General features: G+C 41.1%; 2 protein-coding genes and 1 long non-coding RNA gene across 4 annotated transcripts in view; 1 reads left to right on the forward strand and 2 right to left on the reverse strand.

Annotated features, from left to right (window-relative positions):
* nop16 (NOP16 nucleolar protein homolog (yeast)) overlaps positions 1–1,777 on the reverse strand; it is a 2,562-nt gene extending 785 nt beyond the window's left edge. The window contains exons 1-3 of the mRNA XM_017492211.3: positions 1,579–1,777; positions 389–494; positions 197–245 (exon numbers count right to left, since the gene is read on the reverse strand). Coding sequence (XP_017347700.1) covers positions 197–245; positions 389–494; positions 1,579–1,679 — 256 coding nt within the window. The 5' untranslated portion in view covers positions 1,680–1,777. The remainder of the gene's footprint in view (positions 1–196; positions 246–388; positions 495–1,578) is intronic.
* Positions 1,778–4,188: 2,411 nt separating this feature from the next.
* Positions 4,189–7,402, reverse strand: LOC108278716 (uncharacterized). Of its 2 annotated transcripts, none has more exons than XR_008398296.1 (3): positions 6,925–7,402; positions 4,862–4,964; positions 4,189–4,698 (listed from the first exon to the last, which is right to left on the reverse strand). It is a non-coding gene; the product is annotated as an uncharacterized LOC108278716 (long non-coding RNA). The 2 variants fall into 2 exon arrangements; XR_001815381.3 differs by lacking the exon at positions 6,925–7,402 and adding an exon at positions 5,109–6,021.
* grk6 (G protein-coupled receptor kinase 6) overlaps positions 6,364–19,663 on the forward strand; it is a 32,316-nt gene continuing 19,016 nt past the window's right edge. The window contains exons 1-2 of the mRNA XM_017492207.3: positions 6,364–6,587; positions 16,617–16,712. Coding sequence (XP_017347696.1) covers positions 6,536–6,587; positions 16,617–16,712 — 148 coding nt within the window. The 5' untranslated portion in view covers positions 6,364–6,535. The remainder of the gene's footprint in view (positions 6,588–16,616; positions 16,713–19,663) is intronic.

Genomic DNA, 19,663 nt, shown 5'->3' on the forward strand with positions numbered 1-19,663 from the left:
GTTCCAGTGATTTGTGCTTGCCCAAAGGTTTTTATGCTGTTTAATGCTCGATTCTGACCGGTCAGAAGGTCCTCATTAACTTTGGGGGAGGGGGGGAGGGGCATTTACCATCCAATGATCATAGCATGTTACAGTCATGACAAAACTTTACAGATTTACTCAAATTAATTTAAAGCCTGAAGTTTAAACATCATACCTCTGACCACGTACGGTTTCACGACTTGAGCCACAGGTTCATCTTTGGCCTGTAATTAAAGAAACGCACGGATTAGAAGTAGAACAACGTTAAACAATACATTACGCGGAAGCAAAGAAAACCCCTCGGGTGTAAAATAATAATAATAATAATAATAATAATAATAATAATAATACGTAAACACATTCTCACCTTGCTCGTGATGGGAAGTAATCCTTTGGTTCCGAACGTCAGGCCCATTTCCTGCATGTTCCGCTTGGCTGATTTCTTGATATCCCAAGCTTTCCGGATCTGAGCGCTTAGAGAGACAAAAACAAAAACGATTACGGCCACGTCAATAAACTGGAAAACGCATCGTTTCCTCTGCGCTTTGGCCTTCCGACCACACGCTTTTCCGAAAACGCTCCGCCGAGTGGATCAAATTTGAAAACGCCGTATTCGGGTCGTAGCGGACGGAGAGAACGGAGGTATTCAAAAACCATGACGTAGTTTTAGTCGTGTGATTGGAGGATGTCGTACTGCGGTTGTTGTTGTAGTCTGCTGTCCAGTTCGATAGCGTCGTTAAAGGTTAACGCCACTTTGTACGGAGTAAAGAGACGGAAACGACGCAGGCCAAAGCTCCTCACGTTTTTACACGTGCGGTACAGGGACGCGAGCTTTTTCAGACGTTTTGTCCATCGGTATCAGTAAGAGTCCGACACAAAAAGAGCTCTCGTTAAGTCTCTTCTTTACTTCCTGTTTCAGAAAGAAAATCATCAACGTAGGAATCAAAGCGAAGGGGAACAGTGTGTGGGAAGACACGCCTAGCAGAGTGCTAATGAGGAGCAAGACACAAACGGACATAAACGTACTTGAGAGCGTTTAATCGGATGAATCATCGAGAACGTTTGTTTTGTTTTGCTTTTCCTCAGAAGCGACAAACTATACAACCAAAAGAAGATTATCTCGAAATCTATTCTTTGAAAACTCAGACATATTAAATCAACTGTGTCCGATCTGGTTTTTAATAATAAAGAGAAATACATACACACTCACACACTCACACACACACATACATACATACATACATATATATATATATATATATATTTTTTTAAGAAAAGATGATAGTACCTGCGATATCACTGAGAATAATATCGTGACATAATTGATCAGGATATCGACATTACCGATCATATCGTCCAGCCCTAAGTAGCTCAAATACAAAGCGGCGTATTTCGAAATTTCAAATCCGAGCAAACATTTACATTTTTTATAAGAATTACAAACATGACTACTGAAAGATTTGTTGTTGTTGTTTTTAATCGAGCAAGTTATCAAAACAACCGCTAAATTAGCTAGCTAGCTTAGCCGGAGTGTCACACACATAATTTTGGTCTCACCATTCAATCCTCGGCCTGTACTTGTTGATCATCTTCTTTTGTAACTTCTTTCTGTCCGCGTTGTAATTAAACGTGTTCCGTTTACTTGCTTTTTTACCCATCGCTGCTGCACGCTCTCCACAAACACTAACACACGTGTAGCTTTCAGAGCTTGTTCCTAACCAAGCGGAAATGCTTTTTAACCAACTCCAATACCAAATACCTGCCTGCTCCCTACACAAGTGCCCTACATAGGCTGTGAAAGAAAATGGCGTCTACGCCCTACGCAGTGCTACATGAAGTGATTTGACGCCGGTGCAAGGTCTTCTTCTTGCGTTATAAGTGATGTGCACTTTGCTGGAGCGCCCCCTACGGCCGGAGGAAAAAAGCGCTACGACTGCATAAGAGGACAATGATAATCATCATCATCATCATCATCATCATACTTTTTTACTCAGGTACTGTGATGCATAAATTTAGCAAATACCCAATAAGAAACATAGAAGACAAATCAGTTTATTTTAAACAACAAGATATTTAATGTGTTAGGTTTCACACGTGATATTTCAAAATAAAAATGGACAAGTGTGGATCAAATAATAATAGAGATTTCTGTGTATCCTGGTGTCGGGGCAGCTTGTGGACTCATCTGAGTCGTAATATTTCGAATATTTTGTCAAATATTTAGTTATTATATTTAGTAGAGTTACAGTCCTACTACTTATACCTCTAGTAAATATAATAACTACATTTTATTATATATATATATATATATATATATATATATATATATATATATATATATATATATATATATATATATATATATAATACATATATTTATTAAATATTTGAAAGTAGTAGTAGTGGTAGGAGCAGAAGGATTAATAATAGTAGTCGGAGTAGGAGTAGTAGTGGTAGGAGGAGTAGAAATAATAGTAGTAGTAGTAGTGGTAGGAGGAGGAGGAGGAGCAGTAATAGTAGTAGTAATAGTAGCAGTGGCAGTAGTAGTAGTATTGGTATTAGTGGTAGTAGCAGTAACGGTGGTAGCAGTAATAATAGAGAGGGTATGAGTAGTAAGGGAGGCAGTAGTGGTGGTGGTGGAAGTAGCAGTAGTAGGAGGAGTAGTAACAGTGGTGGTAGTAACAGTAGTGGTGGTGCTAGAGATCATAGCAGGAGGAGGAGCAAGAAGTGTAATAGTAGTAGCAGTAGTAATAATAGTAGGAGAAGAAGTAGTAGAGGCAGTTAGTAGGAGGAGTGGTGATTGTATTGCTGTAAATTGCCGTGTAAGTGAAATTGTAGTCGCTCTGTATGTAAAAACGGGCATACAAATAAAAAAATAAAAAGAAATCATGAAATCACCAGGTGTAATATTAGCTCTGCACCTCAAGATGGGGCTGTTGTTTAAAACAAATAAACAAAACAAATAATAACCACACACACCACGTGTATATCAATAGTTTACACTTTTATTCACATAACCTACAATCAACACCACTAACAGTGCGTGCAGGTCTTAATCCCCACCACCACCAGTACCACCACCACCAGCATCACTACCACCACCACCACCACCACCAGCATCACTACCACCAGCACCAGCACCACTACCACCACCACCACCAGCACCACCACCAGCACCACTACCACCAGTACCATCACCATCACCACCACCACTACCACCACTACCACCAGTACCATCAGCATCACTACCACCACCACCAGCACCACTACCACCAGTACCATCACCAGCACCACCACCACTACCACCAGTACCATCAGCATCACTACCACCACCAGCAGCACCACCACCAGGATCACTACCACCAGCAGCAGCAGCACCACCACCACCAGCATCAATACCACCACCGCCAGCACCAGCAGCGGTGTGTATCAAATCCCAACACAGTGCCTTCATCACCTTCGGTCTGGAAATACTGTAAGGAAATATGAATCCGGAGAATCTGTTCGATCATAAGCACTGATAGATTTCAGAACAACCCCTTTCATCATCCTCCTCCTCCTCCTCACCAGGTTTAAAAAAAAAAAAAAGAAGGAAAAGGAAAGAGCAAAACCGAGCGGAGAGGAGAGTCACTCAGGGTTAGACAGTTCTACCGAGTGGAATAAAGTTGGTTTGACGTTGGACGTTCGATATTCGCAGATATGTGGAAATTAAGGGACCGTCTCTAAAGATACATACGACATTGTTATACACGTTTCTAACTTCAATAGCATTTGAAGGGAATGACTTACAGTCATATAACCAACTGTAAAGTGTTCTTCTAGGTGTCACGTATGAGGCACACCTTTTAGATCTTTGATATTTATCAAAATAAGCTATTAAATCGCATTTAAATTAGACATGAATTTCACTACCGAATGGGCTCATACACAAAATATACCATTTTTTAAAGCTCAATAGCATTTGAAGGGAATGATGTACAGTCACAAAACCAACTGGAAAGTGTTCGACTAGGTGTCAGGTATGACGAACACCTTTTAGATTTTTGATATTTAACCCTACAATACATGAACCATAAAAAACCTTCACAAATGCATAAAGGAGGTTAAAATGGTCCGTACTGGATTGAATGGTTTTCTTCAAAAAATAGACATCCTATTAATGAAATAATTAAAAGCAATGATGATCCACGAATATTTTCATATTTCAAACATTTTTATTTGTTTTCTTTTCATTTATTAACGTACATGTCTAGTTTGTGGATGGGAGCCAAAGGAATTCAAAATGATTTACATAGGCAGCACTTCCAGTCAACCTTTTGAGCCCTTTTAAACTGCTTCGCTGACAAAGAAAGGCATGCCACATGAAACCCCGTCTTGCAGCAGTGACATTCAATCTGAAAAATGATCATAGTAATCTTATCAAATCGCTCAGTAATCAATTAGTTTCTCTCTCACTCTCTCACCCTCTCTCTCAGTCTCTCTCTTTCATTCACTCACTCTCTTACACACACAACACACACTCGTAAACAAAATGGTGTGCCCATAAAAATGGTATAACCATTGCTACATTACCCACCCAAAATGTTTTTGCACCACCACCCGGGGATTTTGAGGCAGCACATAATGAGCAGTAGTGTCCCCTCTTGAATACTGAAAACATGCAGTTATATGTTCGCTCTGTTGGCAAATGGTACATACTGTAAATAGCATTACCATATGTCTACTACTTAATACTAATACTTAGTATGATGTTACAACATGTGTGGTTTTTCTGTGATCAAAATCTACACTTTATACCATAGTCTAAATGACAGGCGTTTTTGTACAAGTAATAAATTACCTGCGGCTTTCAGAAGCTCCTCTGCCATTGTCAGTCGCAGATGTTCCATGCGCTCCTTGGATGAGTTTATGGTCAAACGGCAAGGGATATTTGGAAACGCCATCTACATAAGACAAGATAAGGTAGTGTTTTTTTTTTATTGTCCGTGGGAGATGGTTTCACCACAGTAGCCAGTAGTACAAACAAACAAAACACATACAGGAGGGATAGAACAGAATTTATTCAAAATATATTTCTAAATTTTTACATTTTCAAGATGATACTGGAGAGCGCTGACAGTTTGGTCCAAAATCGAATTTTTTGTTTAATTTATTAACGATCCGGTAATAGAAAAGGACACAAGGACACATCATATCATTCACCGTTCAATACCCTGTGACAAGAAAACACATCAAAAAGAAGTGGGCCTCTTCACACAGTCACGCTTTTTATTTTTTTTCTTCTAATTTGTAACCCATCTTTTTAGGTACAGTTTATAACAAGCTAAAAATATTACTGAAATTTAGTCGCTGCATGCATGGATTTTGCTTCTTTATCATGTCCTGCTGGGTCTACCACAAACATCTGGCTGGATGCCGCATGGAGATACTGTGCAAGATAAAAAAAAAATTAAAAAAACAGATGAACCTAGAATGAAACTACAAAACAAAGTTTTGTAGAAAAACTTTGAGGTTGGTTTGAAAAAGTCTGGCCTGAAAGTTAAAATTATGGATGGATGGATGGATGGATGGATGGATTAATGAATTCATTCATTCATTCATACATTCAACTATTCTAGACTCTTGTGTGTGGTGAAAAGCATATGGCCTTGTACGGGTTAGTCCATCCATCCATCTTCTATACCGCTTATCCTTTTCAGGGTCACGGGGAAATCTGGAGCCTATCCCAGGGAGCATCGAGTACAAGGCGGGGTACACCCTGGACAGGGTGCCAATCCATCGCAGGGCACACAATCACATACACACTCGCACACCCATTCATACACTACGGACACTTTAGACACGCCGATCCGCCTACCGTGCATGTCTTTGGACTGGGGGAGGAAACCGGAGCACCCGGAGGAAACCCCCGCAGCGACGGGTCAGTTTATATTTGAATTTTGACGGCTTGATGGTTGACTATTGAGAACCACCTCTCCACATTTCAATTTGTTTCCCTTGTTTTTATTTCTTTAGTATTCTCTTTGGAGAATCTGCTCAAGTCCCCAGCAATATGCCACTCCAAAAGGGGGGGGGGGGGGGGGGGGGGGGGGGGGAGTGTCCGTAAATATCACAAATCTAAAGGGTGTGCCTCATACCTGACACCTAGTTGAACACTTTCCAGTTGGGTAATATGACTGTAAGTCACTCCCTTCGAATGCTATTGAAGTTAGAAACGTGTATAACAATGTCGTATGTAACTTTACAGACGGTCCCTTGATTTCCGCATTTCCGCGAATATCGAACGTCCAACGTCAAACCAACTTTATTCCAGTGTTCTACCGTGGGGAGGAGTCAGGGAGGACACACACACACACACACACACACACTCTCTCTCTCTCTCTCTCTCTCACACACACACACACACACACTCTCACTCACTCACACACATTCACACACTCACACACTCAGTGCCAACCCGGCTACGAGGTTGGGCCTGCGGTGCCCTGCTGCAACCCAGGACTAAAAAGACACCATGGAGCTGGAGAACATCGTGGCCAACACCGTGCTGCTGAAGGCGAGAGAAGGTAGGATGAGCTCCGGCCATTTCGACACTTTTCCCCCACTCAAGTATACACGGCAGCAGGGCTTCCCTCTTCCTCGGAAACAGCTGCAACCATAAAGCTTGCAAACCTTATTTATTTATTTATTAAATTTCCCGTACGATACTTAAAAAAAAGTGTCAGGATTCCATTTCGGGGTTAATTCTTTACAAATAACAACACGCACTACCGCACTAACCTTGGAGAGAGAGAGAGAGAGAGAGAGAGAGAGAAATGCACCAGGAAAAGAGAAAGCCTGGGCTACGTCCGAGCTCCGCATCCTAGCGCACTAAAGAGTATGCGCGCTCATTAGAATACGTACTCTTTTGTTGTTGTTGTTGTTGTTGTTGTTGTTAGTGCGCTAGTATGTAGTATGTAGTATGTATGCCGTCTCGGTCGTCTCCGCTGTCAGTCACACCGCAGCGAGCTGTCACAGTACAAACCTACTCAATCCTCCATTAAACACAAAGGCCCTTTTTATGAGGCTTTCTTACAAGCGTGTAAGATTAACATAGCTAGTATATAAGACGTAACACGTAATAAACACACCTTTAGGCTGTTTAGAGAAAGCTAGCATGGACGAGAAGACAGAATCACGTCCATGATAGATAGCTTGAAAAGCCTGTGTGTGTGTGTGTGTACTGTATGTATATGTTATTACAGACGCCGTGTTTTTAGTCAGATATTACATTCGTCAGTACAAATGTACATCGTCAGACATGTCCTCATGACATTTAGGTTCTTCCCGTCATTGTGTGAAATGAATGAAAATAATGAATTAAACGTTTGTTGTTTTACAAAAATAGCGGCGGTTATTTTCTGTCTGTGCTGCTGTATGGTTATGCTAATAGTAGTAGCATGCTAACTGTAACTACTACTGGGGTTTTTATATATATATATATGTATATAAATCTTTACGGGTTTTTTTATTTTTATTTTAAAAAAAATCTTTTCTCAGGCCTCAAATAAGTCATGACATTTCGCTTTCAGTTTTTATATTTATTTATTTTACTATGAGTAGTTTTGGCTGAATTAAACCTTTAAGCTAAATGCTTCCTTTAAAAGAGTAAACCGCTAACAAGACGAGGCTGTAATGTTAGCTAGCAAAACATATAATGCTAGATATAAAGGCACACGCAAGCAGAAGTTCATTATCGCTTCCTGCTTTAGCCTTCAGAAAGTGTGTGTGTGTGTGTGTGTGTGTGTGAGAGAGAGAGAGAGAGAGAGAGAGAGAGAGAGTTTATATCTTACTGAGGACCACTAAAAGGCTAGAACGCTAGACAGTTCTAACCGTGTGAGGACATTTTACGAGGAAAACTGAATTTTATTTATTATATGTCTTTGTTTTTTTAACAAAATATCCAATTAAAAAACAACTAAAAGAGTCATTTAAAAAATATTAGTTACTAAGGTTAAGGTGAGGGGATAGATTTAGGTTGTAGAGCAGCATTAGCTGCATTAATAGTTAGGTCCTCACAAAACAGTCCTCACAAGAACAATAAGATTTGTGTGTGTGTGTGTCTTTGTGTGTGTGTGTGTTCCCCCTTCATCTGCTTGCATCACATCCTCTTATTTAACACCTATTCAAGTAAGAACATGAGCAACATCTGAAACCAAATAGGTCAGGGGTTAGGATTAGGTTAGGGTTTCCTAACTAAAATTTGTGATGATTCAGCTATGTAAAAAAAAAAAAAATCTTGCTTACAAAGGACCAACATTTTAATTCTTAACTATTAATGATTAGTTCGTGGCTATAAATAAGACAAATCGATTTGAAGTGCTTCACGCGATCACGTTCGACCAGCGCCATGACTAGCGTTTTGAACTTGGAAGTGTAGAATAAACAATCGTCTTTAAACACACTGTTTTTGTCGTCAGCTTTTTTTCTTTTGAACAAATCATGTTGTTTCGACACTATTCAGACCAGAGACGGTAAACAAGTGAATACGTGAACTGTGAAAACTTTTTTTTCTTGATGAGCTACCTTCAGCTAAATAATTTACATATATGCATGTGATTGGCTGCAGAAGTGGATCTGCTATAAAGCACTCAATGGATCACATTTTTTTAAAAACTAGGGTCGCTGATCAAAAGTGCTTGGTTCGAGACGCCGCTGGGTTGGCATTAGGAACTGAAAAGGATTAAAAATGTAATAATTGTACAATTTTAAACGTTCTGTACAGAATTTTAACCTCAGATCAGCTGCATGTACTATCTCTTTAAAAAAAAAAAAAAAAAAATATATATATATATATATATATATATATATATATATATATATATATACCTGTGATATCTCAGAAAAGCGTAATGTGACATAATTTATAATTATGCTGATATTTTATCATCATATCACCCTGCCCTAGCCTACAACCAGGCCACACTCCACCAGTTGACAACCCCTGGAATAACTGGTGCACTTTTTTTTCTGGATTGTTCCTTCATTCTTTCCCTAATTTGGTCTTTCCAATTTGAATCCACAATCACAGGATAAAGGCTAACACGTGCTTTCTCTGAGACTCATGAAGCCAGCCAACCGTATCTTTCCAAAGTGTTCCACATGCTGTGTAACGCACTGTTGAGGAAACTGCTGTCCGCCCTCTTCCGCATACACGAGTTCATAGACTTTTACGATTAACTAGTATTGATTTGATTTTGCTCTATTGGCTCCCGGCCGCGTACGACTGTAGCATCTTCAGGATTCGAACTTGCGATCTCCGCTTTTTCTGTTGCTTTATCTCTCGATTTCTAGCCACTCATTAGGATCATTGCTAATGCATGCCATATTGCGTTCCTAATAACCAGGGGATTGATTTGTGGAGGCAGAAGAGTAGCGATCCTTCTGTTAAAAAAAACTTCTGAAGTGATCCGTCTAATAACCAAACTAACCAAATGTCCAGAGTTCACAGAACCGGAAACGTGAACATTTCTAAGCTGGGTGTTTATCTTAATGATTAATCATGCTATGCCATGTTATTTAACATATTAAATCGCTATGCCGGTTGATTTTCCTGTTCGGTGAGATTCTGATGTCTGATAGGGTCACATGATTTAGTAATTTCCTCTTGCAAAGTATACAATAAAATAAAATAAGGGATGTAAAAAAATCCCTCCAGATTTTGTCCGACATTTGAACCCATCACTATCCCGTTTGTTGGTTTGTGAATAATTTCACCACTGATGATTGGATTGTTTTAAAAAGATTTTCACATGGTCATATACAACGCCATTTCTTGTATGAATACCAGACGGAACTTGTTTGGCTTTGTCTACCAGACCCGGTATTGAGACTCTGTCCTGTTTAAATCTAATGTCTTAGCATGCGTAAATGGCCCGTGTTATTTGCATTACTGTCCACACTTTCCATAATGAAACAAGCTCGTGTTTTGTTGCCGGTATCATTGACGTATCTCGGATGCCGACCATATTTTTTGAATTGCAAACGTCGCACGGCACGGCATGGCATGTTCGTCCTGCGGATTTTCTTAACACTTCACTTGCATGTGGATGGTTCATTTTTGATCTTTTTCTTTATCTTGCTCCTAATTTTTCAGGTTAATGCTGCCAGATATAGACAAAGGGATCGTGATATATTGGGAGTCCTGGATTCAACCATGATTGGTGTGCCATCATTAATCTGACCAAAAATATTTGTTTGTCGTATCATGTGAATCCAGTGATTCATCAGACACCCACAAAACACTCATCAGGAACATCTGAGATGCTCACAGCACATAATGAAAACATTTTATGATTGGTTAGAGGGGTTATTTGCATATTGTATCCTTCTGTGAAGATTAATATTGCAATAATGATTCGAGTAATAAGGGATTATGTGCGGTTTGCAGGATTGTCCTCTTCCTCATGCTTGTAGGTATACTTCCTTGTTCCCAACATATCCGTTTTCAGTCACAAGGCTTTTCATTTTAACAACAAGCTTTTGATTGAATGCATTCTAGCTTCATGGCTAATTTGTAAATAGTTTTTTAAAAAATCATCCAGCAAACTAAATCTTAAAAACTGTATACAATCTATTTTCACCTAAACCTGGACGTTGCTATTCAGGAAGTAGCCTAAACTGACGTAAAACTATTTTGACAGACTATTTAGTACGGTACTAGCGTGTGGTTCGGGACAAAGCCCGTGACCTCTTTTTCCCCTCACATGCCTTGTTGACACGCGTTCTTCCTAACGACAAGGCCACCGTGTCCTGCACCTGGACCAATCATTCTAAAAGTGAGGAAAGGGAACTGCGTGGAGATTGTACAACATCTCTTTTTTCCTCCGAAGCAACACCTATAAGCTTGCACAAACCCTATCGTAGGCTTCGATCCGATAGGTTCGATGGGAATCGATGGTGGGTGGAGTCAACCCCGTGTAACTTTATTAAACAGTTAAACAGTGACAGTTAAACTGCTAAACCGTGGCGACATCTGGATACACGCTACCGTGTTGCGTAGTAGTATTTTTAGTACAAGCATGATGGCTCTGACTAGTTACGCTGTAACATAAATGACAGGATTATATTAAAACGTCGTCATTTCTATCATAACAACGTATTCGCGGGGACTCGTGTTGGTGGACGCGCCACTTAATCGAACATAAAGCCACAAAAAATAAATAAATCAATTAGAGATGCACCGATTCTACATTTCTCAGCCGATACCGATAACCGATCATTCAGAGTGATATCGGCCGATACCGATGACCGATTATTCAGAGTGATATCGGCCGATACCGATAGTTCTGCCTTTTATACTTTCTTTTAAATGAATAATAATTCATTCCACAATTCTGAAAGAAATGCAAAAAAACAAACAAACACTTTATTCTCTCCATTTCAACAAGTTGTTTCACAGTAACTGGTCTCATAAACAGAAAACACATGACTCTAATTAACATTAACACATGAACTCAATTCTGAAGATTAAAGTAAGATTTCTGAACTTATTGAAGGTTGTTAATTCATATTAACAGAATTAAGTGACTGAATTCTAAAAAAAAAACCCTCGGCCTGTTAGTCTCACACTCACTCACCACAAACAAAGGCATTCCTACTTCATCATTGAACATCAAACTGGTCATATATAGGTTAATAAAAACCTTTTTTTTGGTGATATTAACTCATATACTCATATTAACATTAACTACATATGAAACAAACTACTGTACAAATATTTTCTTGTGCAATATATATGCTACTTTTTTCAACTCATCTTCATTTAAATCTTTCAACGGTGTACTGGCCCTTTAATTTAAAGCGAGCAGCTCTAGTAGTGCGGGGGGGCGGGGCGGGGCGGTTGGGTGGAGGGAGATTAGGCTCGATGCCGGAACGCTTCACTGCTGCTACTTCCGGTGTAAAATTTTATCAGTGCAGAGATTAGAGTTTATAAACTGCAGTTTTGTCGTCATTCCATACAAGAGACATCTTTACAAAATCGATGTGTTTTCCCGCCCTCTTTTGATTGACAGGATATAATCAGCCCTGATCATCGGATGTTTTTAAACTATCGGCCGATAGCCCTCAGCGGGAAAAATAGCCTTTATCGGCCGATACATCGCTGCATCGCTAAGATAAATAAAAAGAGAACCTTGTGAGGCAACAAATGTTTACAGCTACTATAACGTAAGCGATAAGAGGAAAAAAACTTGTTCCGTGGACGTTCCATAACGTTCACGTTAGTGACGTGTCTTTCGTTAATAGATGAAAAATTTATATCGTTGGCAAATCTGCTTCTTTGATGTTAAGGATAACTTCCACAACTGAAACACGCTCTCGTTAAACTCTTTAAATCCTCCATATTGTGCTAGGTCACTACGCTACTGTCAGGTTTGTTTAGATTGCGTGGCAGTGTAGTGTATCTTAAGCGCTATTGGCTAGGACTGGGCGATATATTGAAGTAATATCGTGATAAACGATTACGCGATACACTTTTCTGAGATATCGTTGGTATGGTGATGTATTTGTGTATATTTTTTTTTTACATTTTTAATAATTACAAATTAAATGGTACTGAATGGATGCCGTTGATTCGATGTCATTTTTATTTTTAAAACTTCGTCTTTGTAGGCGTTAGACATCAGTCGACCAATTAAAAAAAATATTTCGTTACTGTTTTGCGGACAGTTTGTTAGCTACATATTATATCGTGATATGCATTGTGTATCGTATTATCATCGTATCAAGTATCGTGATACGAGCTTTTTGTCATATCGCCCAGCCCGACTATTGGCTGCTGCGTAATTCAGTCAGGCGCTTCCTGTTTCGAAAGGAAATGCATCAACATACGGAATCTAATCATAAGGTTTCGCGGGGACTTTAAAACTACGTTGTTCTCGGTCGGATTTCTCCCGTCCCGCTTGACAAGGATGCATAGGCGCTCGGTTTAAGTCATAAAAAGTCATGGTTGTCAAACCAATCACGGGTTGAGTTTCCCATAAGTATCGCGACACAAAGCTCATTGTTAAAAGCCGGAGCGAGCATCACATCGAACGCTTTGATGTTTTCTTGGTAAACGAGTTCGACCGATACGCTGTCATTGTTAGAGATCATCAGAGGTTCGACAGGAGAACAATTATGTATTCAGGGTTGCGTGATATTGAAAAGATTTTAGAACATCATTGTATGAAGGTTCTTTGGTGTGGGTTGATGTAGAGTGGGTTTAAATAGTAACATAACGTCATGTTAAATATCTGCTTTAAATACTAACCACAGCAGCGTAGTTTCCTGCCGTAATGCCACTCGTATTTAATATTACCTCGATACTTGATACACCTCAGAGGAACGGTAAACATTTCGGTAGCTTGTTTCTAGTAGCAACTGGTAGTAATGTTGCCATCTCACAGCTCCGGAGTTCGATCCTGATCTCGGGGTCCAAAACATTCCAGCAGGGGAATTTGGTTAGCTAAACTGCCCTCTAGGGGACGATCATTTATTCATTTAAAACCGTGTAAGATTTGACACGATGAAAGTTTCATCCTCAGAGGCTCCGCCCACAGCCCACAGATCTTGACGTTTAGCCTCAAACCTTTCATTTTCACGACATTAAAGTGAGGTTTTCGCTTCCGTTTCGAATCGGGTAGCGCGCCAACGGTTTGTATCTGTATTTATTTATTCTGTTCGATCCAAATAACGTATCAATATTCAGATCACATCCGTATTAATTACGGGCCGTCAACCAGGCTTCAGGTGAACACTGATCGGTTGGGGTGAGGGGCGTGTCCTGTTGAGATGTCGTGAACCTTCTTACGTGGTCTTTATCAAGAGTTTTACGGTGATATCGTAACGAATACGTTAAGCGTGTGCGGTCTTCTGTCCGTTATTCCTCCGCTCGTGTGCACGATGTCCTGAAGTACTCGGCAAATACACGGTTACCAAACGATAATCCAGGACTAAGACACGTCCTCTTGGATTCTCCTTTAATTTATCATCACCTGTCCAGTCTTAATTTACGATCCCATGTCTTCTAGTATTTCCTAGATTTTTTAAGTGTAGCACATCACAGTAGTTTCAGCCTGAATGAAACCTGAATGAAATTCGCAATTCTTCGTATGAGCAAAATAAACATGTATGACCAACTAAGGATTCCTGGTTACTAATTAAACGGCTGAGTTCTCCACTTCTGACAATAAAATACGCCATAAACTTTGGCTAGCTCCATGGTTTTATTTAAATCTTGCTTATGCTAACATTGTATAATAAAATTGTGGCACATTTTTACGACTGGTTTCCAGTACATTCAAATCTACACATTTTTTTTGCGCATATATCTTTCACCTGCACCCGAATCCCTGATTTGTTTAATTCCAAATAAAGCCAGAACCAAAGCCATGTTTGTACGCAAAGCGAATCATTTTCAGTGTGTGGAATCGACTCCAAAGCTTCATGGTTGACTCAGTAACTGGATTCGGTGAATCGACTCTTTTTGGAATCGACGTCGACGTGAACCGAAAGCAGGATGGAAGGCCTGATGACGTAAAGATACGGATTGCGTAAGATACGATAACGAAACGCAGCGAACAGTTTTAACAACTTACAAGATAATTGATTCGCTAGTTGTCGCTGCATGACATACAAGTAAGAAAACATTTTCTACCCATCGTGTTGCCATAGAAACTACCGACTTTTTGACCGAACTAGCATGAGGTAATGTTATGTCAGGAAAGAGGGAGCAGTATGACCACAAATAGCTATATGGCTAGTTCTAGTGTTCGACGCACGTGAATCGAAGAGGGATGTCACGTGACTCGTCTCGGCCCGAATCCGCGGTAATTTTGAAAAATCGCAAACTCCTCCGAATATTGCGGAGTTTCCTCGATTTTGCGATAATTCCTGCGATCGTAAGATCCCGAATCACAGTCCTGGGCGGACAGATTTCCGATCCAATTTCCATCAATTGTTGCAGCGCGATTGACGACGCAGTCCAACTAATCGATCGTGAAATTCTTCGCTAACTAACTTTACTGTCGAATTTTTATCGATTAGCCGTCGCAGTATCAGGGCTGGACGATATGATGATTTAATATCGACATCGTGATAAATCATCGACACGATGCTTTTCGTAGATATTGTCGATATTGTGATCTATTTCATAACGTTCAAATCGTCCTGATGTTCAAAATTTGCGTTTCATCTAAAAAGTTTAAATGCATACAATATTTCTGTCCCACTCTTATGACGTTTTAAAAAAAAAAAAAAATTGCTCCTTTTCAGTTTTAGATTTGTAGACATTATTTAAACCGTTGCATTGTTTTAACGTTTTGTTATTTATTTATTTTTCATTTCTGTACTTTTAATGACGATATATCATGATACATGGCTTGTATCCTGGAAACACCTTTAAGGATCGTGATGTAATATTTTCTATCGTATCACCCAGCCCTTAACGGTCTGGTTTCACGTACCAGATCTCACGTACAGCCGGTTCACGTGACCGTGGTCCTTGTATACCCGGCTGCAGGGTGTGTCTTCCTAGGACACGCTTTCCTTCTCTAAACGTTAGTGACTTACATTCTGTCCTGTTGCGTCTGTGTTCCTGGAAACATGTGAATAATTTATACGCAGTCAGCGCAGACGGCTGAATCACTTAGACGGTCTCGGCCAGACCGATGCGATGTTCCTCTGCAGCGTCCTAATAACAGCTATCTACACTTAACACGCTCGCGGATTCGATTATAGATAGAACCGAATTAGAGCGGGAATTATTATTTGATGTAAGAGGTTGGGAAAACACGTACAAGACGAGCGCCGCTATTTGACGCCGTCATTAACACCAAAACCATGCCTAGGAATATAATTCGTGGAAAAAAATCCATGCTATAGGGCTTATTTATTTATTTATTTATTTATTTATTTAGCTATTTATTTATTTTTGAACGATTGTAGCGCTAAATACAGCAGCGGTCTCTACGTTACACGACGTAGTCAGACAAATATATATTTTTAAAATATCGTTAATGGAATTGTATTCAGCTTTCATTTGTTTTCTTTTATATTCGGCTCGGAACCGTTTATTCGTTTATTCTCGTTTCATTCGTTTGCATATTTACTTTTTTTGTCATTCACTGTTATGTATTTTATTAAAAACTTTCTATTTGTTTATTTTATTGTGTGATATATTAATGTACGATTTTAGATGTTCATATCAGGGATCACCATCGCACCGTTGCTTGCTCACTACAGGCGTTTTTATTATTATTATTATTATTATTATTATTATTATTATTATTATTAGTCTCCGCTGATGCTAATGATAGTCCACAGTGCTATACTAGACCCTTTCTACTTACAGTAATATACAGTAACTGGACCTGCACCTAGGCTGAAGTGTATTCTTATGCGCCTCACCTCTGAATTCCGCCCCCATCCATGACCCCACCCCCCTCCCCCCGCCGCCGCCGCCCCCCGCACCACTGTAATTTCTTTGCAATGCGATTTATATTCCTAATCTAATCGTCTTTTACAGCCTATATAGTTCCTGTGTCTAATTTGATTTTTGCTCGTCTTCTTTGCAGGAGGGGGTGGAAACCGAAAAGGCAAGAGCAAGAAGTGGAAACAGATGCTTCAGTTCCCTCACATCAGCCTGTGCGAGGAGCTCCGCCAAACTATAGGTAGAAGGAGGCTTCTTATAAACGTCGTAAACCTAAAGATGATTCATAATTTGTAATAAATACCTTGTCAGAAATGTACCTACTGGGGTTTTTTTTTTGTTGTTGTTGTTGTTTTTTTGTTTTTTTTCGCAGGCCGTGTGAACAGATAGGCCGTGTTTAAAATCGTAAACGCACACTTTTGCTACTAGGAAGGTTCCGGTAACTCAAATAAGAACTCTTTAGAACCGTCTCAGATTTCTAACTGTCCGGTATCGGGGCCCCGGAGTGGCTTTGGATTCGGGAGAGGAACCCGAGGCGTTCTTCTGCTGCCGTAATTCAGGGTTTTTGGCGTGTCGAGGTGCTTTTCTGCTCAACGCGGTCGTAAAGAGCGGTCATACGGGCGGATACCGGAGCCTTTCTATCAGCCTCGAACCACCGGTCTCTCCATTCTCTCTCTCTCTCTCTCTCTCTCTCTCATCAGCCTGCAAAACTGGAGGTTTTTCCTCATTCCTCATGATGTTCGATGTGAACCGAAGCTCTTGACCCGTTTCTGCACGATTTCACGCGTCGTGCCGACACCTAATCGTCTGATTGGATAATTAAGCGACTGTCGAGTGTATATAAGTGGATCCTTTCTATTAACAGGATGAAATCTCGTGTTATTTATGCCGTGTGGATCTTCCTGCAACTGCTTGCAGTATCTGGTCGTGTCACGTTGTCCTCACGGTTGCCGGTTTTGTCATTCTAGGCAGCGACCTGAAAAAAAATAACGCGCCCCACACCGGCGGTGCCCGTGCAACCGTCTCGTTATCTCTCTGAGGTCAGAGCTTCATCATAATCATGCTCGGTTTTGCAACCTCGCACTGCCTGACTCAGAAAGATGGAAACTTTTTTTTTCTTTTTTTCTCAGATGTCTTAAGAGAATCCGTTAGGCAAAGGAGACTGTTATAAAAGATCCGCCCTTTTTTTCTTTTTTTTTTTTTTTTCTTCTTTAACGCACTTGGGATGTTAAAAGGGACCTAAACATGCACGAGTAGCGGTGCATGCGGTTTCCTAACAGGTGGCGTGTGACAGTGAACACGCGGCGATGTCAGTCAGCACCTATAGATGAAGAAGAAAAAAAAAATCCCCTCGGTCTCGGTTTCGACTTTTCTTGCGTTCTGCTGTGCAGGGAAATCAGATGAGAAGCGACGGCACTGATTTGATACGCGAGATCGGATCCAGCGGCAGATTCCGGATCGGATATCGGAAGGGAACGGAGTACGGATCCGATCTCCCGTAGTGAAAATGACCACCTAAGTTACCATGACAACGTCTAGGGTCAACGTCTTGTACCACAAACCATAAGGTCTAGTATTAATAGTCGATTATCGGTGCCGTTATTGTGGTCGAGACAGTGACGTGTTTTTGGAAAAGCACCGAAGGTATTGAAGATTTGGGAACTGATGTCGAAGGTAACGTAGCAGTTAAACTGCTGCATATTAAGCCATAAAAAGAAAAAGAAAAAAAGAAAAACGCTCCACACGCCATGACGGCTCGAGTCTGCTGTAGTTACATGGAGAGGAAACTGTGGCAAGGCCGAAAAGAGGATGTTGTGCACGATGTTGTTCACTCTGCTGCTTGCAAGACATCGTCGCAGCTCTCCGCATGTGGAAATGAAAGCGAATATTTTGCATCGGCTTTCGGCGGCGGGTTTGGAACGGTTCCACGAATCAAAAAGCAGATAGAGAAATAAATAAATAAATCGATCAGTTCGGCCTGCGATGCTTTAACAGGGGTAGGCTTGGAACCTCCTGTTCTACGCCAAAAAGGAGAAAGACAAACGGACGTCTCGAGTCCACCCGAGGCGTTCGCACCCGGCAGCGCGTGACCCGGGACGGCCGGGTCGATCTAGAACGTGGGTTCTCGGAGGTCGGGAGCGAACCAGAGCCGAGCCGAGCCGCGGGAGGAAGGAAGCTTTGTGGAAGACGTCGGTTGCCAATTTCACAATCGCACAATCACACAATCGCTTCCGGACCGTTGGTGCGTCTCTGTATGAATCATAGAACGCAGCGTCTGCACGACGCGCAAGCCTTCTCTGGTCTGCCGGAAGAAGCGTGGTCTGGGGTTTGCGTTAAGACATGAACTCGTAGAAATGGGTCATGCCGTGTGCGAACGCAGGGCTTGGTGCTGAGCACGACGATTTTTAAATTACGGTCTTTAGTTGCTTACATGTTACTTCCTGTTATAGGTTAAGGAAGGTATTCAAAGACAACTCCCGTGTTAAACGCCGATTAGGCCGCGTTTCCGTGTAAACCGTCGCCTAAAGCGACCGGTAGGAACCGTGTCGTCGCCACGACGAGACGGCTTCGCGCACTTATCCGACCGTGTCCTCAGATCCCGATGTGCATTTCTGCTTTCCTAGCCTCGAGTTTCGACATGTCGAGATGCTTCTCTCCTCAAAACGCTTGTAAAGACTGGCCTAAAGTATGTGGACGCCTGACCATCACACACGTACCCGGTTCTCCCACAAAGCTAAGAGCACACACTCGAACGTCAGAACGTCTTTGTACGCTGTAGCCTTACAATTTCCCCTAAGAACGAAGAATCCCAAGCGCCGTTCCAGCATCGCCGTGCACAAAGCGAGATCGGCGAAGACGTGGCGTGTGAAGGTCGGAAGAAGGTAGAAGAACTTGAGCGTCCTGTCCAGAACCCTGACCTCAACCCCACTGACGAACTGGAACTGGAGCCTCCTCGACATCCCGACAATCAGCGCCCGACCTCGACCTCGCTGACGCACCTTGTAGCTCTTGTAACGAACACGGATCCCCACGGCCACACCCCAAAAATCTAGAAGAATGGAGCTTATTATAGCAGCAAAGGGGGAGTAAATCGGGAATGGGATGTTCAATAAGAACACGAGAGCGATTCTTAGCTGCCTGTATCGCGTATTTAAAAAATGGACAAGGTTTGGATGGATTACGGTGCGTTGT

This window comes from Ictalurus punctatus, chromosome 18 (genome assembly GCF_001660625.3).
Source record: "Ictalurus punctatus breed USDA103 chromosome 18, Coco_2.0, whole genome shotgun sequence".
NCBI lineage: Eukaryota > Metazoa > Chordata > Actinopteri > Siluriformes > Ictaluridae > Ictalurus > Ictalurus punctatus.